Below are 24,229 nucleotides of genomic sequence, written 5' to 3' on the forward strand. Positions count from 1 at the left end.
CGGTAAAGCTTTTCGCCCATTTGTCCGGCACAGCACGGACCGTAGCTGCCCGTCGCCTGCAGGCGACGGAGAGCTTGGTCGCCCACTTTGCCGGAGGAAATTGATAACGTAAACAATGAACAGAAAAACATGATTAAAAATTCAAAAAATATTTTAGAAATAGTACAATATTTTAATATATATACAATACATATAGAATGTCCAATTTTGTCCAGTTAAACATGATTTTTTAAATTGCTAGATTACAGTAGAACGCATTCTTATTCTGAACATAAAAAAAGTGCAAAAACTGTACTCTTTTATAACTCAATTTTAGATTTAACAGATAAATGCCGACGCTAGAGTAGATTATTACCTCCACTCCGAAACAATTTACAACTTAAAAACAACATGACAGTTAAAATAAATATACAATTTGTCACTTGTTCTCCAGGCTCATCATGCTCTCGATATGCTCTTCCAGCATTTTGGCCAGCTGCTGCCTCTTAAACCTCAAACTCTCCTTTACGACCAGCTTTACAATTTCGACTTGCGCGTCTATGTCCCCCTTTAAAGTTTTTAAACTCTCAAACAGTTCCGTAAAGTTTTTACCGGGTTTGCGCACTAACCGGTTCAGATTTTTCCTGATTTCGAAATTTTGATTATCAATTTCTTCTCTGTCCATCTCTGGTTCTATTACCTGTTAAAAAAATAATAGTTTTGTAACATTAATATAGTCTAATGTACGGTAACATTAATATAGTCTAATGTCCCCGGATTGTCTTTACAAGAGTAAACACTTTTTTAAAAATCATTTTTTTGGAAATTTTCAAAGTAAAGTAACTCCCCTATTTTCGACTTATTTGAAAAACGATAAAAATATATATTTCTTTTATCGAAATCTATCACCCCTTAAAATACTTGCACTTATTTCAGGGACACCCTGTATAAATTCTAAATAAAAAAAAGTAAATCCTAATATTTTATAATAAAATTAATAGGAAAATAAACACACGGTTACCTTAGGTTTAATTTTATAATAAAATTAATAGGAAAATAAACACACGGTTACCTTAGGTTTAATTTCCTTCTCGACAAAATTTATCATGGGTTCTATAGAATGCGAATTATGATTGTAATTCGTCTCCTTCAGGATTTGCGAAATTTCTTTATTCGTGCTCTCCATAGAAGACAGACTGTAATAATCGTAGGCAGTGTTTAAGGACAGCGTCTCGTTTTGGGTGTTGCCTAAAATTAAAAACACAAGTTATTCAGTACCACAGAGTAATTCTTAACATGTCAATATCCACAATATATGGTATTTCCAATTCTATCTAACAATTTCTTCTAATTAATAGTATTTTAATTTGGTCTGGCATGTTTGCTTCTTCAGCAGATAGTTAAAATTGGAATTTATTCAAATATATGTTCAATAAGAGGCTACACGAAAGTTTAGTTGTCGAACTGCCACTTTAATTGATAGGTCTCCTGTGAAAATTTTCTGTGAGATTATGCAAGGTTCACTTGAAACCAATGATACATTTTGATAAATTAATTCCAAGACAGCTACAGTTGTAAATATTTTCCCCAACACGGCAATTCAACAGATAATTTAAATATATAAGAATAAATTGAGGAATCCCTTTAAAATAAGCTGTCAACGTTCGATACTTCCGGAAGTGCCGCCATATTGAAAATGTTTTAATAGATATAACAATGATGGGCATAAAAACTCCGATTTGGATATTTTAATTCAATAAAAACATTTAATGCAAGCTCTTAAAAGAAACAAGAAATATCGGGAAAGCTCAAAATATAGATGGTGAATGGATGAAATGACATTATAACTGAAAGCGAGTCCTCAGGTATCTTGTCAATCTTCAAATCCTACTGTAATGTTTAGATGACGCGGTACCGAAAATATCTGAAGAGTAAAATCGTTTCGTGAACTAAAAATATACAATTATCCAAAAAAAACGACCCCTTGTCTTACATTAGACGTAATCAAAGCCAATATACGATTACTACGCGAGTTAAGAGTTATTGCCAAACAAGTACAAACGTCTTTAAAATACGAAATTGTTAGGTAGAATTGTAAATAATGTATTAAAGATTGAATTTAAATTAAATTATATAATAAATAATAATTTGTCTTAGCTTACCCGCGGGTGAATAAGTAAAACTGTTCCTCGTCGTGGGTGTCGGTGAAATGACGTTAGACGCTGCTGGACCGGAACTGGTATAGCTCAGATCAAAGTTTGGCAGTTCCAGGGTTGGCGATGGCGATCTTGACCTCTCGCTAGAGGAGGGGCTATCCAGACCGTTAGTGATTATACTGGGCGGCTCGTCAAAACGAGGCAGTTCTTTTTCTACTGCGTTTATCCTGGAAATTGTTCAAAATTAAATATAAGTTGCAAATTAGAAATTTCTTACTTTCATATAAATTTTAATTTTACAACTTAAGTCCCTATACATAATTTTCAGTATAGTGAGCTTAACTTTCGGCGAATATAAGGAGTTGGCAACATTGTAAATATTTAGCGAGTTTTAAAAAAGCTTGTTGAGGTGTAAGAATTTCCAAATTACAAGTTAAAAAAATGTATTTTTTCTGAAATAAACTCACCTGCAAAAAAAGAACAGGTCACATATCCATAGAGGATTTTTTTTGAGAAATAAGACGAAGTTTTTTGCCCGAACTTTGTAACACCCTGTAGGGTGCAGCAGCGGTAGTAGCTATAGCTAAATTAAATCACATTGTAGCCTCATCTTTTGTGAGCATTTTGTTTTTTTAATCACCACATTATCTCTTTTTGTATTGGAGATATGCTGTTTTAAAACGAACGTCTCGGAAAAATGCTTCAAAGGCAGAAAGTTTTATATGTAAATAATCAAGGCGACATAGGTGAAAACGGATTTATAAGTATTTGCAATATGACAACAACGGTTCTCAAATTAAAAAATGGCATTATTTGTAACGGATGTTGCTCGTATTGTGGTTAGAATTGAGGATGGGCGAAGTCAACGTTATGTTTCAGATACCCTGGGCTGTGCCCTGGGTATACTTTGAACAACAGTCCAGGATGCCTGGAATAGGTATATGGAAACAGGAAATTTCACCAGGCGAGTGGACACTGGATAGAATTAGAATTTCTTTACCTAATTATTAAGTTTCATGTTTTAGTTAGTTTTCAGATTAAACTTACCTACGTTCTGAAGTTTGATTTGTTTTTTTAAAGCTTTTTTTGATGCGTTTGTTTTAAAGCAGCGTATCTCCAATACAAACAGAGATAATGTCGTGATTAAAAAAACAAAATGTTCACAAAAGATGAGGCTACAATGTGATTTGATTATCAATAGCTACTACAGCTGCTGCACCCTACAGGGTGTTGCAAAGTTCGGGCAAAAAACTTCCGTCTTATTGTTGTGCCCTGTATATGCTCAAAATAAATCCGGAATAAAAATTGCTGACATAGCACCCGTTAAGAAGGAATTAATTTACAATTTAAAAAAAATCATCAAAATCTATTGAGTGGTTCGCGAGAAATCCAACTTTTATTAAAGTAGCTATCATATAAACTTTAACAAATTGGGATAAAAATTTGTTTTCGGTGGCTAATAATATTTAAGAGTTAAAATACACAAATATGAATTATTACAAAATGGATGAATATCACAAAAGCTGTCATGAAATAAAGCACTTTTGTACTATGAAATTACTATAAGTCTATTTATTATTTGTCTAATTCTTAGGAAGAATAAAAGTCAGAATTTTAGGTAAAAAATAATTTCTATATATCTATTTACATACATAATTGAAGCCTTTTTCTATATATCTACTGGCTTATTCTCGTTTGTATTTCCATCCTAATCAAACGCGTATGGGGGTAGTTCTAGGGATATATTGCATAGTTACTAGAACTAGTGTAAAAGTGTATTAGTGCACTAGCGTAAAAGTGTAAAAAACTGACTATAATATGTAAATTATCTAGTTATTTAGATGTATAGAACGTTCAGCTATCGTTCAACATCACGTCATATAGTGTCGAACTCTCTCAATCACTTGACCAAAAAAAAGAGATTGGTGACGTCATTATGGAGTTTCGTAAATTACTGCATATTCTTTTTAATAATTATCATTGTCATTTGATTTGGGGTTATAATTGTTTTGACAGACATCGATGAATGTCAAAATTAAAAATTGATTGTTGCCGTAAAACAAAATTCAAATTTTTTATTGCATAAATGACTCAAAGATATAACCAAAATGAAGAAGAGCTCATTGCTAAGCTTATAAATTATTTTTCTCGAGAAAGAGGGGCTGGATGAACACTCTTGCCCGCGAACGCCGTATATGAATTTAAGTACAATGCAAAGATGTAATATTCCTATGTAAAATACAAATTGATAGCCTTTTTAAATAATATACCGAGTTGCTGTTACTTTAGAAATAGGAATTTCAACCGTCCAATGGATTGGAATTGATGAAGTGTTCAAGAAAAAAAGAACAAATGCCAAAAAAAACCTGAACTCGTTCAATCAATAATATAGGAACACACTTAAGATTTTCTAAATAATATGAACTAACCTCAGGCACACTCTAAAACTCATATTTGACAAATAATGATGACGTAACGGTGAACGATGGTTGAACAATCTTTAGTGAAAAATCTACGCGTCTCTTCACGTTTTTTAATTTTTGGCTGAAAGCACACGTAAAAAACGTAGAAAACCCAATAATATGAATATGTAAAATGTCTTTAGAACAAACAGCATTTTTAGAGAGCTATAGATGTAGGACTAAGCTGTAGATGTAGAATTTTTGCATTATATTATTTTCTACACGTAAAAATTTATTTTAAGGTAAGGTAATGTTTAAAAAATTATTTTTTTACCAAGGTATTGGCGATGGTTGTGGCGAAGCTGGCGGACTACTGAAAGGCGACACATCTGACGTACTTGGCCGTCGAATACTGAAATTTTTAGGCAACGGTCCAGGTTTTCGCTTAAGCGGCAACCTAGTGCCTACGTCCAAGTTTGGATTAGGCCTCTTGTTATTCCTGTTCGTCCCTGATGGTGATCCAACCAAGTCAATATCGGCTTCGTCAACCTATAACCCAAAAATTAATCATAACACAATATTCCTTTGGAAAAAAAATCGATTTTACCATCATTCTCTTATCTATTTTGAATGGATTTCCAAACATATGCTGTCTGACTGGAGCGGACTCAATCTCACGAAGTTGAGGCGTTTGTTTCTTCAGATATTCCTGGTAGTTACCCATTTGAGAGATAGGCAAGGAATGGGCGCTATCTAAATCTTGAGATATCCAATCGGGTTGCAGGAAATTGTTTCGCATTCTCACAACCTATAAGAGAAGTAATTGTAATATAAAGCAAAGACCTGGAAGTGCTTTAACGCAAAGAAAGAATGACAGGAAAATTTGGTATACAATAATATAGGATCACAAACCCCAACAACCTCACCTAACCTAACCTAATATATTTCATAAGTAAGCATTCTGCCACTCTTGTTAACTTCCTACTTGACATTTTACCACTTCTACTGCAAAGCATTGAACTCTTATTTACTAGACAAGGCTTTCTAAGCCGTAAATGAATTATATTTTGAAAATCGAATTTGATCTTGTAAACACTGGTCTAATGTTTGCTATTGCTATATTTACTAATGACATCGAAATAAATTTATTTAGAGGTCATTGATATTTTACTATAAACTAACTAAATATTTTTGAATATTATTTTTATTTTTTTGTTCTTTGACATTGTAAACATTTATAAATGTTTATTTTAAACAATAAGACTGACAATATTATTTGTATAATGTTGTGTATTATCTTTTGTTTGTTTGTTTGTGTACCTTGTTTTTTTACTTTGTTTGTTAGTTTACCTTTGTCTACAAATTGAAAAATTTTTTGACAATAAAGGCATTTATTTATTTATTTATTTATTTACTGCATAATAAAAATATTCTTTTATTGGAAACTATTTACACATAACTGTAGGATGTAGAATAAAGAATTATTTTATTTAGTTTCACTCTGCTTTTTAATATTTTTAAAATCTTAATGTATTTTTATAAGTCCTATATATTAATATATTATGATGTTGTGAAATTATTTATTGTATAGTCCGTCTAGAAAGTATCCGGAAAAAAGAAAGCAAAATTACAATTATCAATATATATTTTTAGGACTTGAGTTAAAAAAATTATAACAAATTATTAATTTTATTTACTTATACAACCTCCATTTAACTCCAAACACTTAACTAAACGTCTAGGTACACCCGAAACTAAGTCCACACCATAATGTTCAATGGCGGTAGTCCACGCCTGTAAAACTGAGCGAATCAAATCTTGTTTATTTCGTGGAGTTGCTCGTTCCACTTCAATCTTCATTAGTCCCCATATGTTTTCAATGGGACTAAGGTCTGGTGAAGCTGCTGGCCATGGAATTATTGCCAAACGGTGTTCTTGCATCCAAGCTTGAGTATAGGCAGACGTATAGCATCTTGCATTATCCTGCTGAAAGCGCCACCCCTCTATACACAAAGGTGTAGCACCACGCTGAGATATTGCTCCCCAAACCATTATTTTAGTAGGAAATTTTGAAACTCGAACGGTAACATATTTTTTTGACAGGATTTTTAGGTGGTTTCCACCAAGTTGGAAACAACTTTCGTCAGAAATAAAAACATTATTAAAATTATCTTCTTTCAAACGTTGACAAAAATCCATTCTTTGCTGCCTTTGTAGAGGTGTTATTGCAGGGATTTTTTTTGGTTTCCTTGATATGTAGTCTTGTCTTTTCAGTGACATGTGGACGGTTTCTGGACAGACTTTTAATTTTCGCTGACTTCCGAATCTGTTAGCCAATTTGCGAAACCCTAGGCGCGGATTCTGTCGTCCCAATGCCACTAAAGCGTCCATGCTTCATATCTGTGCCATTTTTTATCCTCTTTATTATCTCATATAATGCACTTTTTCCGAGTTCAGTCAATTGCACTAATTTTTTAACGTTTCGAACACCTTTTCTATACAAATATTCCATCATCATTTCTCTTTTTTTTTTACTTGCGACATTATTTCTTAAATCTTAAGCCAGTTTACAATCAACAATATTTGACAGATGGTGTTGCCATACGATTTTGGTCATAGCCTACTATTGGCACAACCTACATTGGATTACTGTTGTCTTAGAGTGTTACAGAAAAAAAATACATTAAAATTAGAAATAATATAAAATTCCGGATACTTTCTAGACGGACTATTGAATATTAATTTAAAAAATATGAACAATATTAAAGTAATATATTGCAGAATATTAAATATATTTACTCACCTGTTGAATTAGTCTATTTCTCGGTATATCGAATGGATTCTTAAAGCTAACTGTCTGTCTCTCCTTATCTAAAGAACTAACGAAAACATTGCCTTGCTCGAGAATTTGGTCCTTCTGACCTTGGAATCTATCATGCAAAAGCGGATGACTGACCAAGTCCTTCTTTAAAGTCACTTTCGGTAAAACCCTGATTTGTTCTGGCGAGTTGAAGTTGGTTTTCAAACCATTTAGCTATAAAAAATGTAAAAAAAATCAATACAATTACCATAAAACGCGACAAAAAGTCAACAGAAAAACATTTCAGCCATAAATTGGACAATTTTCAATCAGTTAATTTATTTCAATAGTCTTTGTTATTTTAAACCTGAAATAATAAACTCACCGGCAAAAAAAAAACGGCCACTAAAAACTAAACCCAATTTCAAAGTTGGATTTCTCGCGAATCACTCATTAGATTTTGATGATTTTTTTTTAAATTGTAAATTAATTCCTTTTTAACGGATGCTACGTCAGAAATTTTATTCCGAATTTATTTTGAGCATTACAGGGCACAACAGTAAGACGAAGTTTTTTGCCCGACTTTTGTAACACCCTGTAGGGTGCAGCAGCGGTAGTAGCTGTTGCTAAATTAAATCGCATTGTAGCCTCATCTTTTGTGAGCATTTTGTGTTTTTAATCACCACACTATCTCTTTTTGTATTGGAGGTATGGTTTTAAAACGAACGTCTCGGAAATATGCTTCGCAGGCAGGAAGTTTTATGTATAAATAACCAAGGCGACGCGATATAGGCGAAAACGGATTTATGAGTATTCGCAATATGACAACAACGGTTGTCAAATTAAAAAATGCCATTATCTGTAACTGATGTTGCTCGTATTGTGGTTTTAATTGAGGATGGGCGAAGTCAACGTTATGTCTCCGATACCCTGGGTATATTTCGAACAACAGTCCAGGATGCTAAAATCGCTAAATGGAAACGGGAAATTTCACCAGGCGAGTAAACCCTTAAAATTTCTTTACCTTTCTTTTTAATTTTCATGTTTTAGTTAGTTTTCAGATTAAACTTACCTCCGTTCTGATGTTTGATTTGTTTTTAAAGCTTTTTTCGATGCGTTTGTTTTAAAGCAGCGTATCTCCAATACAAACAGAGATAATGTCCTGATGAAAAAAAATAAATGCTCACAAAAGATGAGGCTACAATGTGATTTGATTAAGCAATAGCTACTACAGCTGCTGCACCCTACAGGGTGTTACAAAGCTCGGGCAAAAAACTTCGTCTTATTGTTGTGTCCTGTATATGCTCAAAATAAATTCGAAATAAAAATTGCTGACGTAGCTTCCGCTAAGAAGGAATTAATTTACAATTTAAAAAAAAATCATCAAAATCTAGTGAGTTTTTTTTGCCGGTGAGTGCAGTAAATACTTACATTAGCTTGACGTTGAATAATTTCGCTACACAACTTATCATGCTCGATTTTCGCTTGATTCTTCACTCTTTTCAAATAATTTTGTACGGAATAACTCAGAAAATTATCAGAAGTCTCTGGTATGAGAGTCTGCGCTAAAGCTACAGGAGTACCTAAATCAATATTCAATCAAAAACAGAAAATTTGACAATTTATATATAAAATACCCATTCTCGTTAGAGCTCTTCGTAACGAACTTGCATAATACGCTGGTAAGGTTCTGGTATAATTTTGAAAAGCTGTCCTCCATTCATTGCTAGGTTTCCATCTGTGAATCTTAAATCAAAGTATTTAGTAAAACCATTGAAGATGAAGTTTTTAAGCAGCTAAGTAGAACTTAATAACTTATAAACATACAAAATGTGGGTAATATAGGAGGTGGCAAAATTGCATTCTTTCGAAGCGCTATACTCTGTTTTTTTGACGTGCCATACCAATCTATTTTACTAAAAAAAGTTTCTAATATTTTTTAAGCTAACTATGGATGGGTTTAAATATAAATCAGTTCAATTTCAGTTTTATTGGTTTATTCTATATTTAATCAGTTTTATTGGTTTATTTAAAAAATGACAGATCATATTTCAATTTTATTGGTTTGACGGAGCGATGAAAGACAAGCGGACGCCGATGCCTTTAGATTTTTGATCCTTGTCAAAGTCTTGCCAAATTATAGGTTATAATTTTGTGTTAACTTATGTCAAATATCCTACGTTTTAGAAGATGATTCATTTTCATTCGTGTTATTACGTGTGTTTTTTGTATTATGAAGTCAAGTGGAGGAAGAATCGAGGAAAAATTAATTGTAGACCCAAAGCACAGTTTCTAGTTACCCAGGCAGAAAGTGTTAATACACCAATAAAGCTACCATCAATAAAGTTTATATACCATCTCATCGTAGATAAGTGCATCTTGTATATGGTACAAGGATCATACTAAACATATACTAAAAACTGGAGTAGCTTTAAAATATCGACATCACACGATAGGTAAATAATGGATTTTAGTACTGCAGAAAAATAATGTCAAAAGGTACTCGTTTAAAAAAAATTAAGATTAAAGTTAATTAATAGCTTTAAGGTATAAAATTTGGTAAGTGTTATTATTAATAAAATAGTTTGTTTTATTTATGTTGTTTTATTTATTCCTGTGGAATATTACAAATTTGTATTTGTACATAAGTTATATTGATAAATTAATATAATAATAAATGCGGAAAGCTTCTTGAAGCTTGAAATAGTTCTTTTTTATATTTTTCGGTATGTGGTGTTAAGTTCTTGTTTGTTTTGTATTAACACATATCGTTTTTTTTTAAATAAAATAACTCGATGGCACTTTTCAGTTTTATACAGTTTTTTTTACAATATTTTGAAATAATCACTTGTCAATCAAATTTTAAATATATTTCCTGCTATGCGTTCCAGTAGTACCAACTTATTTCTTTGTAAAATAAAATAAACTACTTTGAAATTAAAGTGACAGACACACCTATTACTGTCAAGGATCTTGTCATTGGACAGACTATATGAACAAATTTCCGAAAACTGAACAAGCGGCGCTCAAAGGTTTTTCAATATTTTCCGGAGAATATTAAGAAAAATAAAAAATTTTGGCACAAAACTCATTGGCGTGTTTCTGAGGTCGAACTACTACTTGCACCTATTTCTGTGACGCCCTGTATAATACATAATAAACACTGAAAAGCGCAACGATTAACAATATTTTTTAGCTGATTTAACAATTTTATCTTACCTTAAATAAGTCATCTAGTAATGGAAGTAACACAGGATAGTTATATGGCATCACGAACAAATTTACACAACTCAAGTTTGTACTGGCTTTTAAATAACCAAATGGATGGCCTACCTCGGAATTTTTATAACTATTTGCCACAAAAACCTACAAAAACCAAATTAAAATACTGCAGCAACAGAGAATATACAGAGTGGACCAGTGTTCTGAAATAGCTCCATATCAGTGTTCTATTTGTGATTTTTATTTCAAATTTTATTATAAAATATACAGGCAATAGTAAGTCATTTTCAAAATATTTTATAATTATACAGCGTTTTAATATATTTTGACGGTCAAACTACAGTTTTGCAAATATAAAAATATTTTTATATTGTATAGTTTTTCTTGCTTGTTTTGCGATATACAGGGTGGTCCGAACTGTATTCGGGAAACTTCAGCATCATATTCTGCAGATAATAATAAGTAAAAAAGTTCGTATAAATGTATGTCCGAAAATGCTTATTTTCGGAGATACAGGGTGTTGAAGTTTCATTTTTATTTTGATTTTTTCCAAATAATTTCTGAAGTAACGTCAATATTTGGATAAAAAATTGGTTATTAAAATTTTTGAATGAAAAAAACTACCTGTCAAAAAAATTTATGTAGCCTAAAAGTCAAATTTAGTGATCACCACAGCCACTGTGACATAAAAAGAAGACATGTGGCTATTTATTTCATAACTATTTATTTGGTCTACAAATATATTTGAATCACCCTGTTTATATCTCCGAAAATGTGTATTTTTGCAAGCATATTTCATAAAAAATATTTTAGTAAAAATCTCAAATAGAACACATGGCTTGTATGCCGTATAATAAAAAAACAGTGTCAAGATGGCTGGAAGACGATGACCAATGACAATACAAAATGACAGCAATCTACATTTTCAAGCCATTTCCGATTCCGTTTTTTTTTCGTTCGTATGGTTATTTGTATTTCTCTTTTTATAATATATTTTTTAGAACATTTGGTCACCCTGTATTATTTCAAAATGCCAACCTGCCAGCAAGTTTTGGGCTGTTTCCTAGATAAAATATATTGCGTGAGGGGCGATGGTTCTAATTCATATTTATCAAAGGGTAAATTCTCAATAACTAATGGTTCTGAATTTGTACAAGTAAATTTGACATTTGGATGGGCCGATCTTGGAGGCAAAACGCTAGCTGTCACTTCTGGCCAAAATGACTCAGGTATGGGCCAAAATCCTAATAGAAAACAGAAGTATAGTCTATAACATGAATAACTTTGAATTTTGACCGTTATTTTTTACCAACATGGCAAATATAAAATCCCTCTATCCAAAAAGTTACTGATTACAGATTAAGATTACGGTTTTTTAAAATGAGTGCCTGAACGAATCAGATAGGTAACTCTTTTTACTTTCGTGAAATAGAAAAGGAAAATAATAAAACAAGTGACAGTTCTTCCTCTTCAAAAATTAACGGAAAATGTCATAATTGACAAAAGTAAAATGTCATCAGCCTTTGACATTTCTAAATATCAGACCAATGCCGTCTCTAATAGAACAGTCTCGGAGCGAGATTTATGACATCACGCTAGTTAGATACCACGGATTAATAAATATGTTGTAGAATACATGGAAATCATAATTATTCCTTGTATGTTTGGTTTGTATTTTAAAAATTATATTGTTTACATAAAATATACATAATATACAGTTAATAAATACAATATAATATATACCTATTTATAGTAATAAATACTTTGGCAAATAAACTATGAACCATACAAATGCAGTCCCCACTTTTAAGCAGCTTCCTCGGTTTGACAGCAGAGGCACTGCGATCGACTGGGATACTACATTTTCATTGTTAGTATACGATTTAATTGTGTTTTTAATAAAATTTATAGTTAATTTACTGAATTTTTAGCAGTACAACAATGAGTCGTGGTAGAAATTGCTTTGTACCTGGCTGTACAAGTGGGAATCCCAATAAAAACAAGGCAAATAAAGAACGGGGTGAAAGAAACCCAAGCCTTTTCAAAGCTCCTAATGTAAGTAGTATGACTATTTATTTATAAAAATTATGGATAGATGTTAAGAAAAACATTAAAATTATATACTGTCAGTGTACAGATTAAATTATAAACCAAATTAATAGGAAATATAGCCTAAAATCAACATGTGTATAACATAACCTAGGAGGCCTTGTTATAAAATTAAAATAATTTAATACTTACTAGGTGCTAAAATTACCTGTTGACATGTACCTATATTAACCACAGTTTGAACAGTGCTATTGAAAGTGAATATTAAATATTTATACTTCAAGATCGTATTCTCAAAATAACAGCTTTAATAGTGAAAAATGTTTTTTTTTTATTTTATTTAACAATTATATATCTTTTATTAGGATCCTAGCTTGCTACAGCAGTGGCAAAAGGCGATACCCAGATCAGACAAGACACTTAGCAGCAAAGATGCTGTTTGTGAACTACATTTTCTAGATGAAGATATTTTGACTCATTATGAGATCAAATTAACTGACGGAACTATCAGTAGAATTGAGCGGGGTAGACCATTATTAAAGGAGGGTTCAATTCCAAGAATTTTTCCTAACCTGCCTTCATATTTCTCTAGTAATAAAAGAAAGAGGAAACCACCATGTGTAAGGAGTGAAGCAACTGAAAAAGTTTCTAATTCAAAAAAAGTAAAAGGTCTGCCTATTAATCATGTTGAAAATCAAACTTCAGAACCTAACTTTGAGAATGAGAATGAAATTCTTCGTGATATTACTAATGTGCCAGTTGATGTTACAGACAGTAGAGTTACTATGTTCACAAATTTGAAAAATAGTTTGGCTGCAGTTGGCACACCAAACAAGCGATGGGCAGGTACATTTATTTCAGGTTCAAATGAAATAGTCTTTGCTGAGTGGGATGATACTTACTTGCCAAAAAAAAAAATTATAATTTGCAAGGATATGTCTTATAAGGTAGATATTAAGTATTTATTTTTGTTGGTATAAAGTTGTGTTTTAATTTACTTATTTAAGGTTTTATTTGGGAAAACAGAAATTACTTTTGAAGAGAAAAGTTCAGAAATATCTAGTTTTGAAGAACTTGAAAACATATTAATATCTGTCAATAGAATGGGAGTCTGTTCTGAAATTAAGCTATGGTAATATTATTAGTTGTTTTTATTTACTTATTAGATATAATAATTCTCAGTATACCTAATTCTCAATATTTAGACTAGTAATATATACATTTTTATTTTCTTATGGTTAGCATACGAAGGAGTTGAAGTATGCTGTAGGTAAGACTTGCTGAAAATAAAGCAACCATGTGGCTCAAACTATTTACGTCTTAATTATTTATCCACTGTCTCAAATTACGCATTCAAAACAAATAAATTTTTAGGTTTGCAGATTGAAGCGATTTAAATGGAAGACCATTGACTGGAATGGAATTAAACAAATGGCAGATGCACACAGCAGCTGTGTATGAAAAGTTACACTTGATTTTTACCTCTACTAATAAATCTAATTGCAACAAATTGAAAAAAAAAAAAATGGTTTCAACTATCATAATATTATTGATTTTTTGTTTTTGACTATCAGTCTAATCTGTCAACAACAAAAAATATCATCAAAGGGAAATGGCTTTGCTTATTTACAATCTTGAGTATTTTTCGATTTGTTGCATTATCTATGTGTTATGTGATTAATTTTATGGTGTTTGTGGTCATGGATTATAATATTTCATGATTCTGCATGTTTCATTTTGCATGGTCAATCTACATCAGTTGTGTCTAATCAATCGTTCATTACAAATTATTTTCTGTTAATTATGGTGTTGTTTGTGGTTTTAACATTTTGGGAAAAGTTATAAAATTATAATTAATATTAAGTTTTTAATTCTTATTTGTATTGTAGCGCTTCTGATTCATGCACTGGTGTGATTCCCCTCAGAAGGCCTGGACAGAAGGGGGCAATTTCAAAGAATTGCACCTCTTGTCAATTGGATAATAAAAATAAAAAAGAAAATGGTTAAGTCATTGTTAGTAAGGCGCCATAAAAATTAAAAGGAGTGGTGCGTTGTGTTTCTCGCAAGAACATGAGATTAAAATTAAAGGTAATGTCACATATTTGCTTGCATATATTTTTTTTCAATTTTATCTTCTACAGATTACTAAACTTATAAAGGATGTTGAGGACTCCAAGAAAAATGTGCTGCTATTTCGAGTGAAGCTCTCGAAGAAATTATAGCCACTTTACCAAGTACCCAGCAAGAAGCAGTAAGAATGTGTTTTGCTGCGGCTCGAGTATCCAATGCTAAAAATAGACATGATGTAGTAATTTCATAAAGTAAAATTACGTATTACTACTGACATATTTGCATATGTCAGATTGTAAATTTATTATAAAAATTATTTAGATTTTTGACTAGCCGTCGCAAGACGCTTTTTCATTGAGGAATAATAAGAAATAATTTGAAAATTATTGTATTGTGGTTGATACTTTTGATTGTGTATATAAACCATTTAGAATAGTTTTTATGAATATGAATAAGCTCTTTAAATTAATATGTAGGTATATTGTAGCTAGGTATTTTTTAGAATGCATTTTTTTTTAAATTGTAATTTTTTGTGTTCTTGATATAATATGATGTTCCTGTTTTATTTTTTGGCATAGTACATATAGATATTTAATATCTAAGTGCTAAATTGTATATTAAATTTATATATTGTATATTTTATTTATTAAATTTAGTGGAATTAGTTAATAGAAACAAAAGTTGTAATGTATTAATATTGCTAAATAAATATTTATATGATGAAATAAGTCAGCGTATATACATATTCACAACTCTGTATTTTTGTGCTTTTGAAATAAACTGAGTACATTATTTATTCATTAATATTTTATTTACAAACCTACCTTATATTAATAAAGTGAATATCAATAGAAAAACCTTTACAATTATTAGGTGACATTGAATATAATATATCTTGAATTTAATTGTCTACTAAACAGTGACAATTTGCAAAACTTTGCTAATGACATTAAAACTTACAATTCAACGCTAGAAAAACGCTATTGAACACAGGAAACGTTTCAGCTCAATATACCTACTCTCTAGTTTCAGCTATAAAAAGTTATGGAATAGATAACACCGATCAAAGGGTGCAATGGTAACGTTCGTCTTCAGTTTCCATTTATGATTAAGTTATTCCTGATAAAATACTCTTAATTTTCGTTATTCAATCTGTCAATCGCCATAAAACCACTACTAGTTCGAAAGATTTTAATGTTTATTAAAATGGTATCACACTAAACTGCATGTAAACATGTCAATTTCAAATGTTTTAATGAAACACTATGAACCTATGTTTTAATGAAATACTATGAACCTTTAAACTGCATCAACAAAACTATTAATAAAACACTAACACAATCACACCATAAACTATTTCATTCGCATTTCTCATCAAGAAACAATTACTGTTTACATCAAATCAAAGGTTGAACTGGTGATAAATTTGTTGCTGGAACTTCTATCTTTTTTGTACAACAGTTCTAGGGAAGATTTATTTTAGCAGCTTATATGTTTCTTCGGTCGTGTATGCACTAAAAAGAACCACATAATAAAACATTTTTATAATATCAACTTAGGAAAAGGATATATTAAACCGGCATCTAATATAACCTAACTAACTTTTCAAACTCAAATTTAAGGTTTGTATTCACAATTTTAGCCACGCACATTGCTCAATTAGAAAAACCACGTTTCTAAAAGCTAACTCTGGTAAAAATATGCCCAAATATTAACTTGGCTCTATAATTTATAACAAAATAGTTATTCTTGCCATAAGAAGCTGTGTATTTCTAGTATCCCAATCATCACAAGCGCCCCTAACGGCGATTTTCGAACTTCATTTAGATCTCAAAAACTGGGCCCATAATTTTTGCGTTCGATTCGCCTCCTCCTTTTAGACTCCATAATATATACCTATTTATAGTAATAAATACTTTGGCAAATAAACTATGAACCATACAAATGCAGCAAATGTTTTACAATATACAAATAATGAATAGGTACATAAGATAATGGGTAAAATGTAAAATATATTTTAAATTTTGGGGTTTGAAAATCGATCTAATTTAACAAAAAACATTGAATATCTACTAATAGTGATATATTATTATTTGCATTCACGAAATTAATCAATGAATCAGAATCAATGTTCGAAAAATTATATTTGCAAATAATACAATATCATAGAAAAAAGGCGACAGCGATGGCTATGAAACAAAGATCGCTGTAATTTTATGTGTAAAATTACTCTAAAATTTTTGATTTTCATGGGATTTAGGTTCGGGAAAAACGCTGAATAAGTTTTCATTTGGTTTTTCATTATTTTTTTGGTTTAAAATAGGAATAGCCTTCATCAGTGTTGTGTCATATGAAAAAAATAGTGTCGAATATAATCCAAAAAATTACATATACGAGGAATAATTATGTTTTCCATGTATTCTACAACATAATTAATCCCTAGTATCTAACTAGCGTGACGTCATAAATCTCGCTCCGAGGCTGTTCTATTAGAGACGGCATTGCATCAGCATGGCCGCAAGTTGCTAACTTAATAAAATTTACACTAGAAAAGCCCGCGGGAACTGTCAAATTCAAAGTTATTCGTTTCACAAACTATATAAGCGATACCAAATAAACTTTTAGTTACGTAATCGAGGGCGCAATTTTTAAATTCATTGTTGCCAACCATGGACATATTCGGCGCCGATGTGACTAACTGGAATTTAAATTTCCCGCTGAGGATTCAGGTGGTACCTTTGCTGTAAAAAATGTCAAGTTGTCACATTTATTTATTTATTTTCTGACATTGTCATTCTTTTCGACGCTTTGGTTTTGTATTACGAGTTTTTGATTTAAATGCATTTCGATGTCATACTTTAAGCTTAAAAAATTTTACTAGCAGACTTGCAGTCAAACATTGTTCTTTTTAGAACCTCTTTTAGTGCGAAGTATACAAGATGGCTTAATAGCCGTAGCAAAAAAATCATTGTAACCTTATTATAAAAATAATATAATAATTTAAACGGGAAAGCGGTAGTAATGGTTTGGTTTGATTCACCACTTAAGTGATATAAAGGGCCATTACTACCGGTTTCCCGTTCAAAATATTCTTATAAAGTTGCGATGAATTTTTTACGGCTATTAAGCTATCTTGTACATTTCGAACTAAAAGAGGTTCTAAAAAGAACAATGTTCGACTGCAAGGTCTGCTAGTAAACATTTTGAAGCTTAAAGTATCACGACACTATTTATTTAAACCAAAAACCCGTAATACAAAACTAAAGTGTCAAACGAATGACAATGTCAGGAAATAAATAAATAAATGTGGCAACTTGACATTTTTACAGCAAATTCCAGCTAGTCAGCACGGCGCCGAATATGTCGATGGTTGGCAACAATGAATTTAAAAATTGCGCCCTCAATTACATATCTAAAAATTTAATTTATATGAAATATATATTTATAAATTAATTTATTTTTGTTTGCGAAAATATTTTGATTAAAAGAAAATATGTAAAAGTTGGCAACGCTGTGCGGGTCAAGCTTAATCACATGACTAAAATTTTATTTGGTATGATCCTTTGAATAAGAAGACTAAGGAAGGAGCATAATGCTGTCCATGTATTCATGCATGGTGGGCGGAAAAAGCTCTCTAGGGTGGGGATCCTTGACAGTTCTGTTTGACGATTCATTTGACACATTTGAATTTGATTTGAAATTTTGTGGATTTGTCAGTCTTTACGGAGCTTATTTTATGTTATTTATTATTTATTCTACTACTGATAGTTGTATAAAGGTAGTAAATCTAGATGGAAATTGTGGCAGAACTTAAATTAACAGTGACACTATCGCGATTTATCGAAAGACTCTAAAATAGTTGGTTGTGTAGCGGGCGGTAGATCTCGGCAAAAATTGAGTGAAATAATGGAACAACTTTTCGCTAGTAAGTGACTATATAATATACATACGTGTAGTAAACCGATCATTTATGAAATTCATTTAAATTGCCTAAATAATATATTTTTCTTGCATTTTAGCTTTTATTTATTACTTGTCAAAGATTAGATGTCAAAGAATTTAGATACGTTAATTTGACTTACCTGCTTCAGTAGCGTATCGGATGTTTGTGGTAATAAATACTTATTATAACTTATCTATTTTTATTAGAATTATGTATTTTTATAACAATTTTAATAACTACCAACATTTATTCACAACGTAAAATAAAACAACAAATTATTGAGTCTACCCCACGTCTACCCTACATCATAGTTTTACATTTTTTAAATAAAATTAGAACGACACTGATAAACCGGAATTTCAGTCGGCCATATTTGAGGCCCATCGCGGTGTGCCTAAGATTTTTGATATGCTCCTTCCTTAGTCTTCTTATTCAAAGGTATGATATATAGATAGATATACAGTGGGTGCCAGAAAGTTTGCATAAAATGGAATATTGGTCGCGTTCATCAGGACGTACAGTACGTCTGCTGTATCTGTGTCTATGAAAGGAATGCGGACAAAAAACATTTAAATAAATAACGTCGTATTTTATACGTCGACTTGACGAGTACATCACCGCAAATCGCTCCGCCCACTCATTTTATTGGCCACTTGCAAATTTGTCGAATTTTTATTGATGGGACGCGTCGTCTAATTTTTTACGAAAAACATGGAGAAAATATCGTTTCCCCTCTCACGGATACCCCGTAGCTACAGAACGAACAGACGTACTGTAGCGCTACTGCAGCGATCACTAATTTTCTGCTGAACGCGCCGATTAGTTGTGAGCGCTCTGGGATCAGTCGCCATTTTTTCCATCAGATTTAAAATACGCTACGCTACCGATGCATGATGGATTAAACGTCACATACGCCAAATGTCACAAAATGTTTTAGAAAACGAAAACAAACCATATTGTTTATTGTTCTCGGTTGACTAAAATCCCCTCGATTTGTGCCAAAAATGGGTGATCTACTAGCTGAAGAAGATCAACCGCTCGTGCTATTATTAGACCTACATCTAGAGTGTCTTTTTGAGCAATTAGCACTGATTGATAATGCTGTTTGGATAGGATTCATTGTTGAAATTGAAAGCAAATTAATGTACAAAAGTACATGAAGAGTACAGGTGCAAAAATCAAAATATAAAATCTATAGATTTGGATTTTTGAATCAAAATACAAACACATAAAGTTAGGTTAAGTTGTTATGATGCTTCTTAGACAAGGATAGAGAGTTCCTTATCTAAGGGATGCTAAAAAGCGCGTTCAGCAGGACAACCAATACATGGCACATCACTCACTGATCAACTTGTCCTGATGAACGCGACCATTGTGATATTTAAAAATTGTTGTTGATAAAAGTTCATATGCAGCACCCTAGTATATTATTGTTGTTTATAAAATAGTTAAAAAAAAAAACTTCTTACCAACACAGTATTTTGTATTTTTAGGCACATAGATCATTTTTCTACAGTTATGCCAAGGAGTATTGTGTGCAATATTCGATTGGTTTCTATCATTCTCACTCAATTCAAAACTATCTTCTTTTCCATCTTCTTTGTCTGGCTGGGGAGGGGGAGGATCAGGTCCAATTTTTTCAAAATTAATAACTACCCCATTTTGAACCTAAAAACACAAGAATTTTAGACACCTTTTCCAAAATTAATGGTTCAATTTAAATACCTTTTGGACTAAACTATCAATACACTGATTGAGCATCCTGTGTGATGTAATACAGTATGATCTTCCGCCGGTTACCTCACACATTGCATCAATTGGGCTGCTATCACTTGGTACAAGTCCAGTGTCTCTCTCGGCAGCAGGCGTCCCTAATTAGTTACTATTAATATGAGAATCATACATTTAAAACGTTATTATTACCTGATAATCTTAGGACTAAGGCAAAAAGTCTCTGGTCCCATCTGAACGGTTCCCTCGTCATTTCTGATCCAGGAATTGGAGAGGTCATTGGCAAGTTAAATTCTTCTTGTACGCCATTGGCTAAGAAAAAATAGACAGTTATAGAAATATTCATGTTATTTAACGTGGAATATTGTAGGTAATAACAGAATTACCTTGTATGCGACACGTTTTTCGTGGACATAATTTAAATAGGTATAGGCCATAGATAAAAAGAAAGAAGTTTAGATTGGAAAGTGGCCATAAGGACAATGTAAACACTATTTGGCGCTATTTTGGCAACGGTCGCGCCCCAAAGCTTTAGATAATTTCGGATCGGTTCGGCGTTTTCCGGAATTTTGTCGCCAAATATTATTCATTCAAATTTATTATTTTCTTTTAATTTTATAAATAAAATACAGTGTGTTGCATACAAGAAGCTTTATTTTATAGAAGGACATGTATGTGAAATACCTATGAAACATTCCTGGATCAAACTGACGTTATGCCACGATTCACGATGGTTTTTGCAACACAGCTTTTTTAGTTTTTAATGCCACTTTTTTACAATTATCACGAGTTTGAGTAAGTAAAATTTAAATTAAACTCACAAGATAGCAATAATTACTTCAAGAATGGACGCTTTAAACACTTTTCGGTATTTTTTCAATGAGGGCAGTTTAAATTTTGAAAAATTTTTGAAGATTCTGACGTTGACAAGAGAAAATTATTTCTGTTATCCTTTGGCGGTTGTTCTTAGCAACGGCTATAGCAGCGCCATATCGCGTACAACGGTCGCGACCCAAAACAATAATTATATATTTTGACGGGATTTCCTTTGGAATTTCCTTTGAATAAGAAGACTAAGGAAGGAACATATCAAAAATCTTAGGTCCACCGCGATGGGCCTCAAATATGGCCGCTAAATGTGTCAAATGAATCGTCAAACAGAACTGTCAAGGATCCCCACCCTAGAGTGCTTTTTCCGCCCACCATGCATGAATACATGGATAGCATTATGCTCTTTGAATAAGAAGACTAAGGAAGGAGCATATCAAAAATCTTAGGTACACCGCGATGGGCCTCAAATATGGCCGACTTAAATTCCGGTTTATCAGTGTCGTTCTAATTTTATTTAAAAAATGTAAAACTATGATGTAGGGTAGACGTGGGGTAGACTCAATAATTTGTTGTTTTATTTCCACAAACATCCGATACGCTACTGAAGCAGGTAAGTCAAATTAACGTATCTAAATTCTTTGACAAGTAATAAATAAAAGCTAAAATGCAAGAAAAATATATAATTTAGTTAATTTAAGTGAATTTCATAAATGATCGGTTTACTACACGTATGTATATTATATAGTCACTTACTAGCGAAAAGTTGTTCCATTATTTCACTCAATTTTTGCCGAGATCTACCGCACGCTACACAACCAACTATTTTAGAGTCTTTTTCGATAAATCGCGATAGTGTCACTGTTAATTTAAGTTCTGCCACAATTTCCATCTAGATTTACTACCTTTATACAACTATCAGTAGTAGAATAAATAATAAATAACATAAAATAAGCTCCGTAAAGACTGACAAATCCACAAAATTTCAAATCAAATTCAAATGTGTCAAATGAATCGTCAAACAGAACTGTCAAGGATCCCCACCCTAGAGTGCTTTAATGGTGCTTTTTCCGCCCACCATGCATGAATACATGGATAGCAATATGCTCCTTCCTTAGTCTTCTTATTCAAAGGGGATCCCCAATCTAAATTTATTTCCTTTATCTATGGTATTGGCTTGGTCTTTTTTTGGTGCATTCTCCGCTGCGCGTCGGTGCTGCCACCATCGGAAAATATCGTAAACAACCGGCATATACAAATATACGGATTTAAATAGCAAATATACGAAAAAAATAGTATAAAATTATTCTAAAAGTGTTAGATAGTAGGTATAATTTGAGAAAATTCTAAAAATAAAAAAAGTAAATATTTTGATATCTTCAGGTCTAACTTGTATTATAATTCATTATTCATGTTAATAAAACTTTTTAGATGAGTTCAACTACGGTAGCTAGCATAGTTTTACGCACCAATTTTGCTAGCGGAGACATAACTGGGGCTATTTCAGTTACCTATGAAAATTTTTTAAAGGTACATAATTATAATTTTATATGTTCATAAAAAAATTAGTATTTAAGTTTTTAAGTATGTCCCACATCACACAAACCTCGTACCTGAGTGCTTTGTAGTTTCAATAACTGCACTATTAAAAACTAAAATACTTGAATATTACGACAAAGCCACGATTTTAATATTATTTCAATGCGATCAACATAGGAACTGCGTTAAATACAGAGCGAAAACTTCCGATTTCTGTCGTGTTGAGCGCTGCAGTTGGAATTTTTAAAATTAACTGAGATTCACCAAGCCTTGTCATATTTTTAAGCTACAATTTTAATGACGCCTGTTGTTTAATAATTAATTAATTCATCTCTTAATTAAAAATAATTTACTACATATTTACATTATATTTATAGGGTGTTCCATATTAAAAAATAAGTTTTCTATATTTGACATTCTGGAACTTATCAAATTATTTTAAATATAACAGTTCTCAAAAGACATCCAAAACACATTGCTTCTCTAACACCCTCAATATATGTTTTTGTTGCGATATAAGTATTACCTGTTGTTAATTTTCCACCATCTGTAATTAAAACTATAACAGCAGTCTCTAAAAAGAAAGGACACCTTCCTTGTCCATAAGTATCTATTCCTGAAGTCATTCTGTTAATATTTAGAATATCAAAGGCTTGTTTCACTGCTACCCCCATGGTAGTCATAGAATAACACTGGAGGTTTTTTAATTCATTCATAAAAGTAGCCAAGTTCTCTTTCCATCCTACAAAATCACATAAGTTTAAAGAGTTAAAGAAAAACAGAAATTATACAGGAAAATAACAATAAATTTACCTGCTTTAATGTTATTTGGACTCTCTTCAAAAGTTAATAACATATACCTATCTATCCTGCTATCAATACTTCTTTGTCGTATTTTCACAAAGGTTTCAACTGCAGATTTTGCTACATCCAATAACGTTGTCCTACCTCCTATGTAAGTTCTAAAAAAATAATTTAAAAACGTAAATTGTAAACATTTTTACCGTAACTTTAAGCAGTTTAAATAAATCCACGGTGGGCGGTATTTTTAGCCACTCTCTAACCGCATATGTCAACATAACCTTACTTAAACTCGGTAAATATTTAAACCCTTACCTTTGAAACATAGAAGCTGATGTATCAATTAAAAATACAATTATAGTCATTTTGTGTGCTTCATGTGCAAGAAATGGTGTACAGTTTAAAAGAAATGGACATCATCCCTGCTTGGTTATTATTTTCCAACTGACAACAAAAAATGGAACATGGCAAATGTCAAAATAATGTCAAGAAGGAAAGTCAATGTTGTCATAGCTTTTATTATAGCTTTACAGGCTATTTAATTTTCTAATAATCTCTATATATTTTAAATTTTTTCTCGTATTTTTGCTAGCAGTGACATATAGCATGAGTACAGAGTGTTCTATTTTAATTAATTATAAAACTTAATTACAAAGAAGAAGCATAGTTGATAACATTTTTATTGAATTTTAATATTTTTTTTACAGAA

General features: G+C 31.7%; 2 protein-coding genes and 1 long non-coding RNA gene across 3 annotated transcripts; 1 reads left to right on the forward strand and 2 right to left on the reverse strand.

Moving 5' to 3' along the window:
* Positions 1 to 104: 104 nt before the first annotated feature.
* Positions 105 to 23,985, reverse strand: LOC115874557 (integrator complex subunit 6-B). The gene is made up of 16 exons (XM_030889738.1): positions 23,836 to 23,985; positions 23,533 to 23,681; positions 23,246 to 23,461; positions 20,545 to 20,664; positions 20,347 to 20,492; positions 20,091 to 20,289; positions 11,598 to 11,803; positions 10,557 to 10,703; positions 8,975 to 9,083; positions 8,769 to 8,920; positions 7,341 to 7,571; positions 5,145 to 5,345; positions 4,872 to 5,086; positions 2,142 to 2,362; positions 1,052 to 1,227; positions 105 to 679 (listed from the first exon to the last, which is right to left on the reverse strand). The coding sequence occupies exons 1-16, from the start codon at positions 23,883 to 23,885 to the stop codon at positions 419 to 421; spliced, it is 2,799 nt and encodes a 932-aa protein (XP_030745598.1). The 5' UTR covers positions 23,886 to 23,985; the 3' UTR covers positions 105 to 418.
* Positions 12,362 to 14,016, forward strand: LOC115874558. The gene is made up of 4 exons (XM_030889739.1): positions 12,362 to 12,614; positions 12,974 to 13,555; positions 13,616 to 13,740; positions 13,983 to 14,016. Exons 1-4 carry the CDS (start codon positions 12,501 to 12,503, stop codon positions 13,993 to 13,995), a joined length of 834 nt encoding a protein of 277 aa, XP_030745599.1. The 5' UTR covers positions 12,362 to 12,500; the 3' UTR covers positions 13,996 to 14,016.
* LOC115874559 lies at positions 16,125 to 16,562 on the reverse strand. Its single transcript, XR_004048854.1, has 2 exons — positions 16,281 to 16,562; positions 16,125 to 16,192 (listed from the first exon to the last, which is right to left on the reverse strand). It is a non-coding gene; the product is annotated as an uncharacterized LOC115874559 (long non-coding RNA).
* Positions 23,986 to 24,229: the final 244 nt, after the last annotated feature.

Source organism: Sitophilus oryzae, unplaced genomic scaffold (assembly GCF_002938485.1).
Source record: "Sitophilus oryzae breed Bouriz unplaced genomic scaffold, Soryzae_2.0 scaffold_1297_pilon_pilon, whole genome shotgun sequence".
NCBI lineage: Eukaryota > Metazoa > Arthropoda > Insecta > Coleoptera > Curculionidae > Sitophilus > Sitophilus oryzae.

Bases quoted from the DNA above. Each gene is read 5' to 3' on its own strand.
- LOC115874558 (XM_030889739.1), top strand. From the start codon at position 12,501: ATGAGTCGTGGTAGAAATTGCTTTGTACCTGGCTGTACAAGTGGGAAT. The intron at 12,615-12,973 runs GTAAGTAGTATG...ATCTTTTATTAG, and splicing joins GCCTTTTCAAAGCTCCTAAT to GATCCTAGCTTGCTACAGCA. The intron at 13,556-13,615 runs GTAGATATTAAG...TACTTATTTAAG, and splicing joins GCAAGGATATGTCTTATAAG to GTTTTATTTGGGAAAACAGA.
- LOC115874557 (XM_030889738.1), bottom strand. From the start codon at position 23,885: ATGACTATAATTGTATTTTTAATTGATACATCAGCTTCTATGTTTCAA. The intron at 20,290-20,346 runs GTATTTAAATTG...TTGTGTTTTTAG, and splicing joins TTGATAGTTTAGTCCAAAAG to GTTCAAAATGGGGTAGTTAT. The intron at 9,084-10,556 runs GTAAGATAAAAT...CTTTGATTTAAG, and splicing joins TACTAGATGACTTATTTAAG to ATTCACAGATGGAAACCTAG.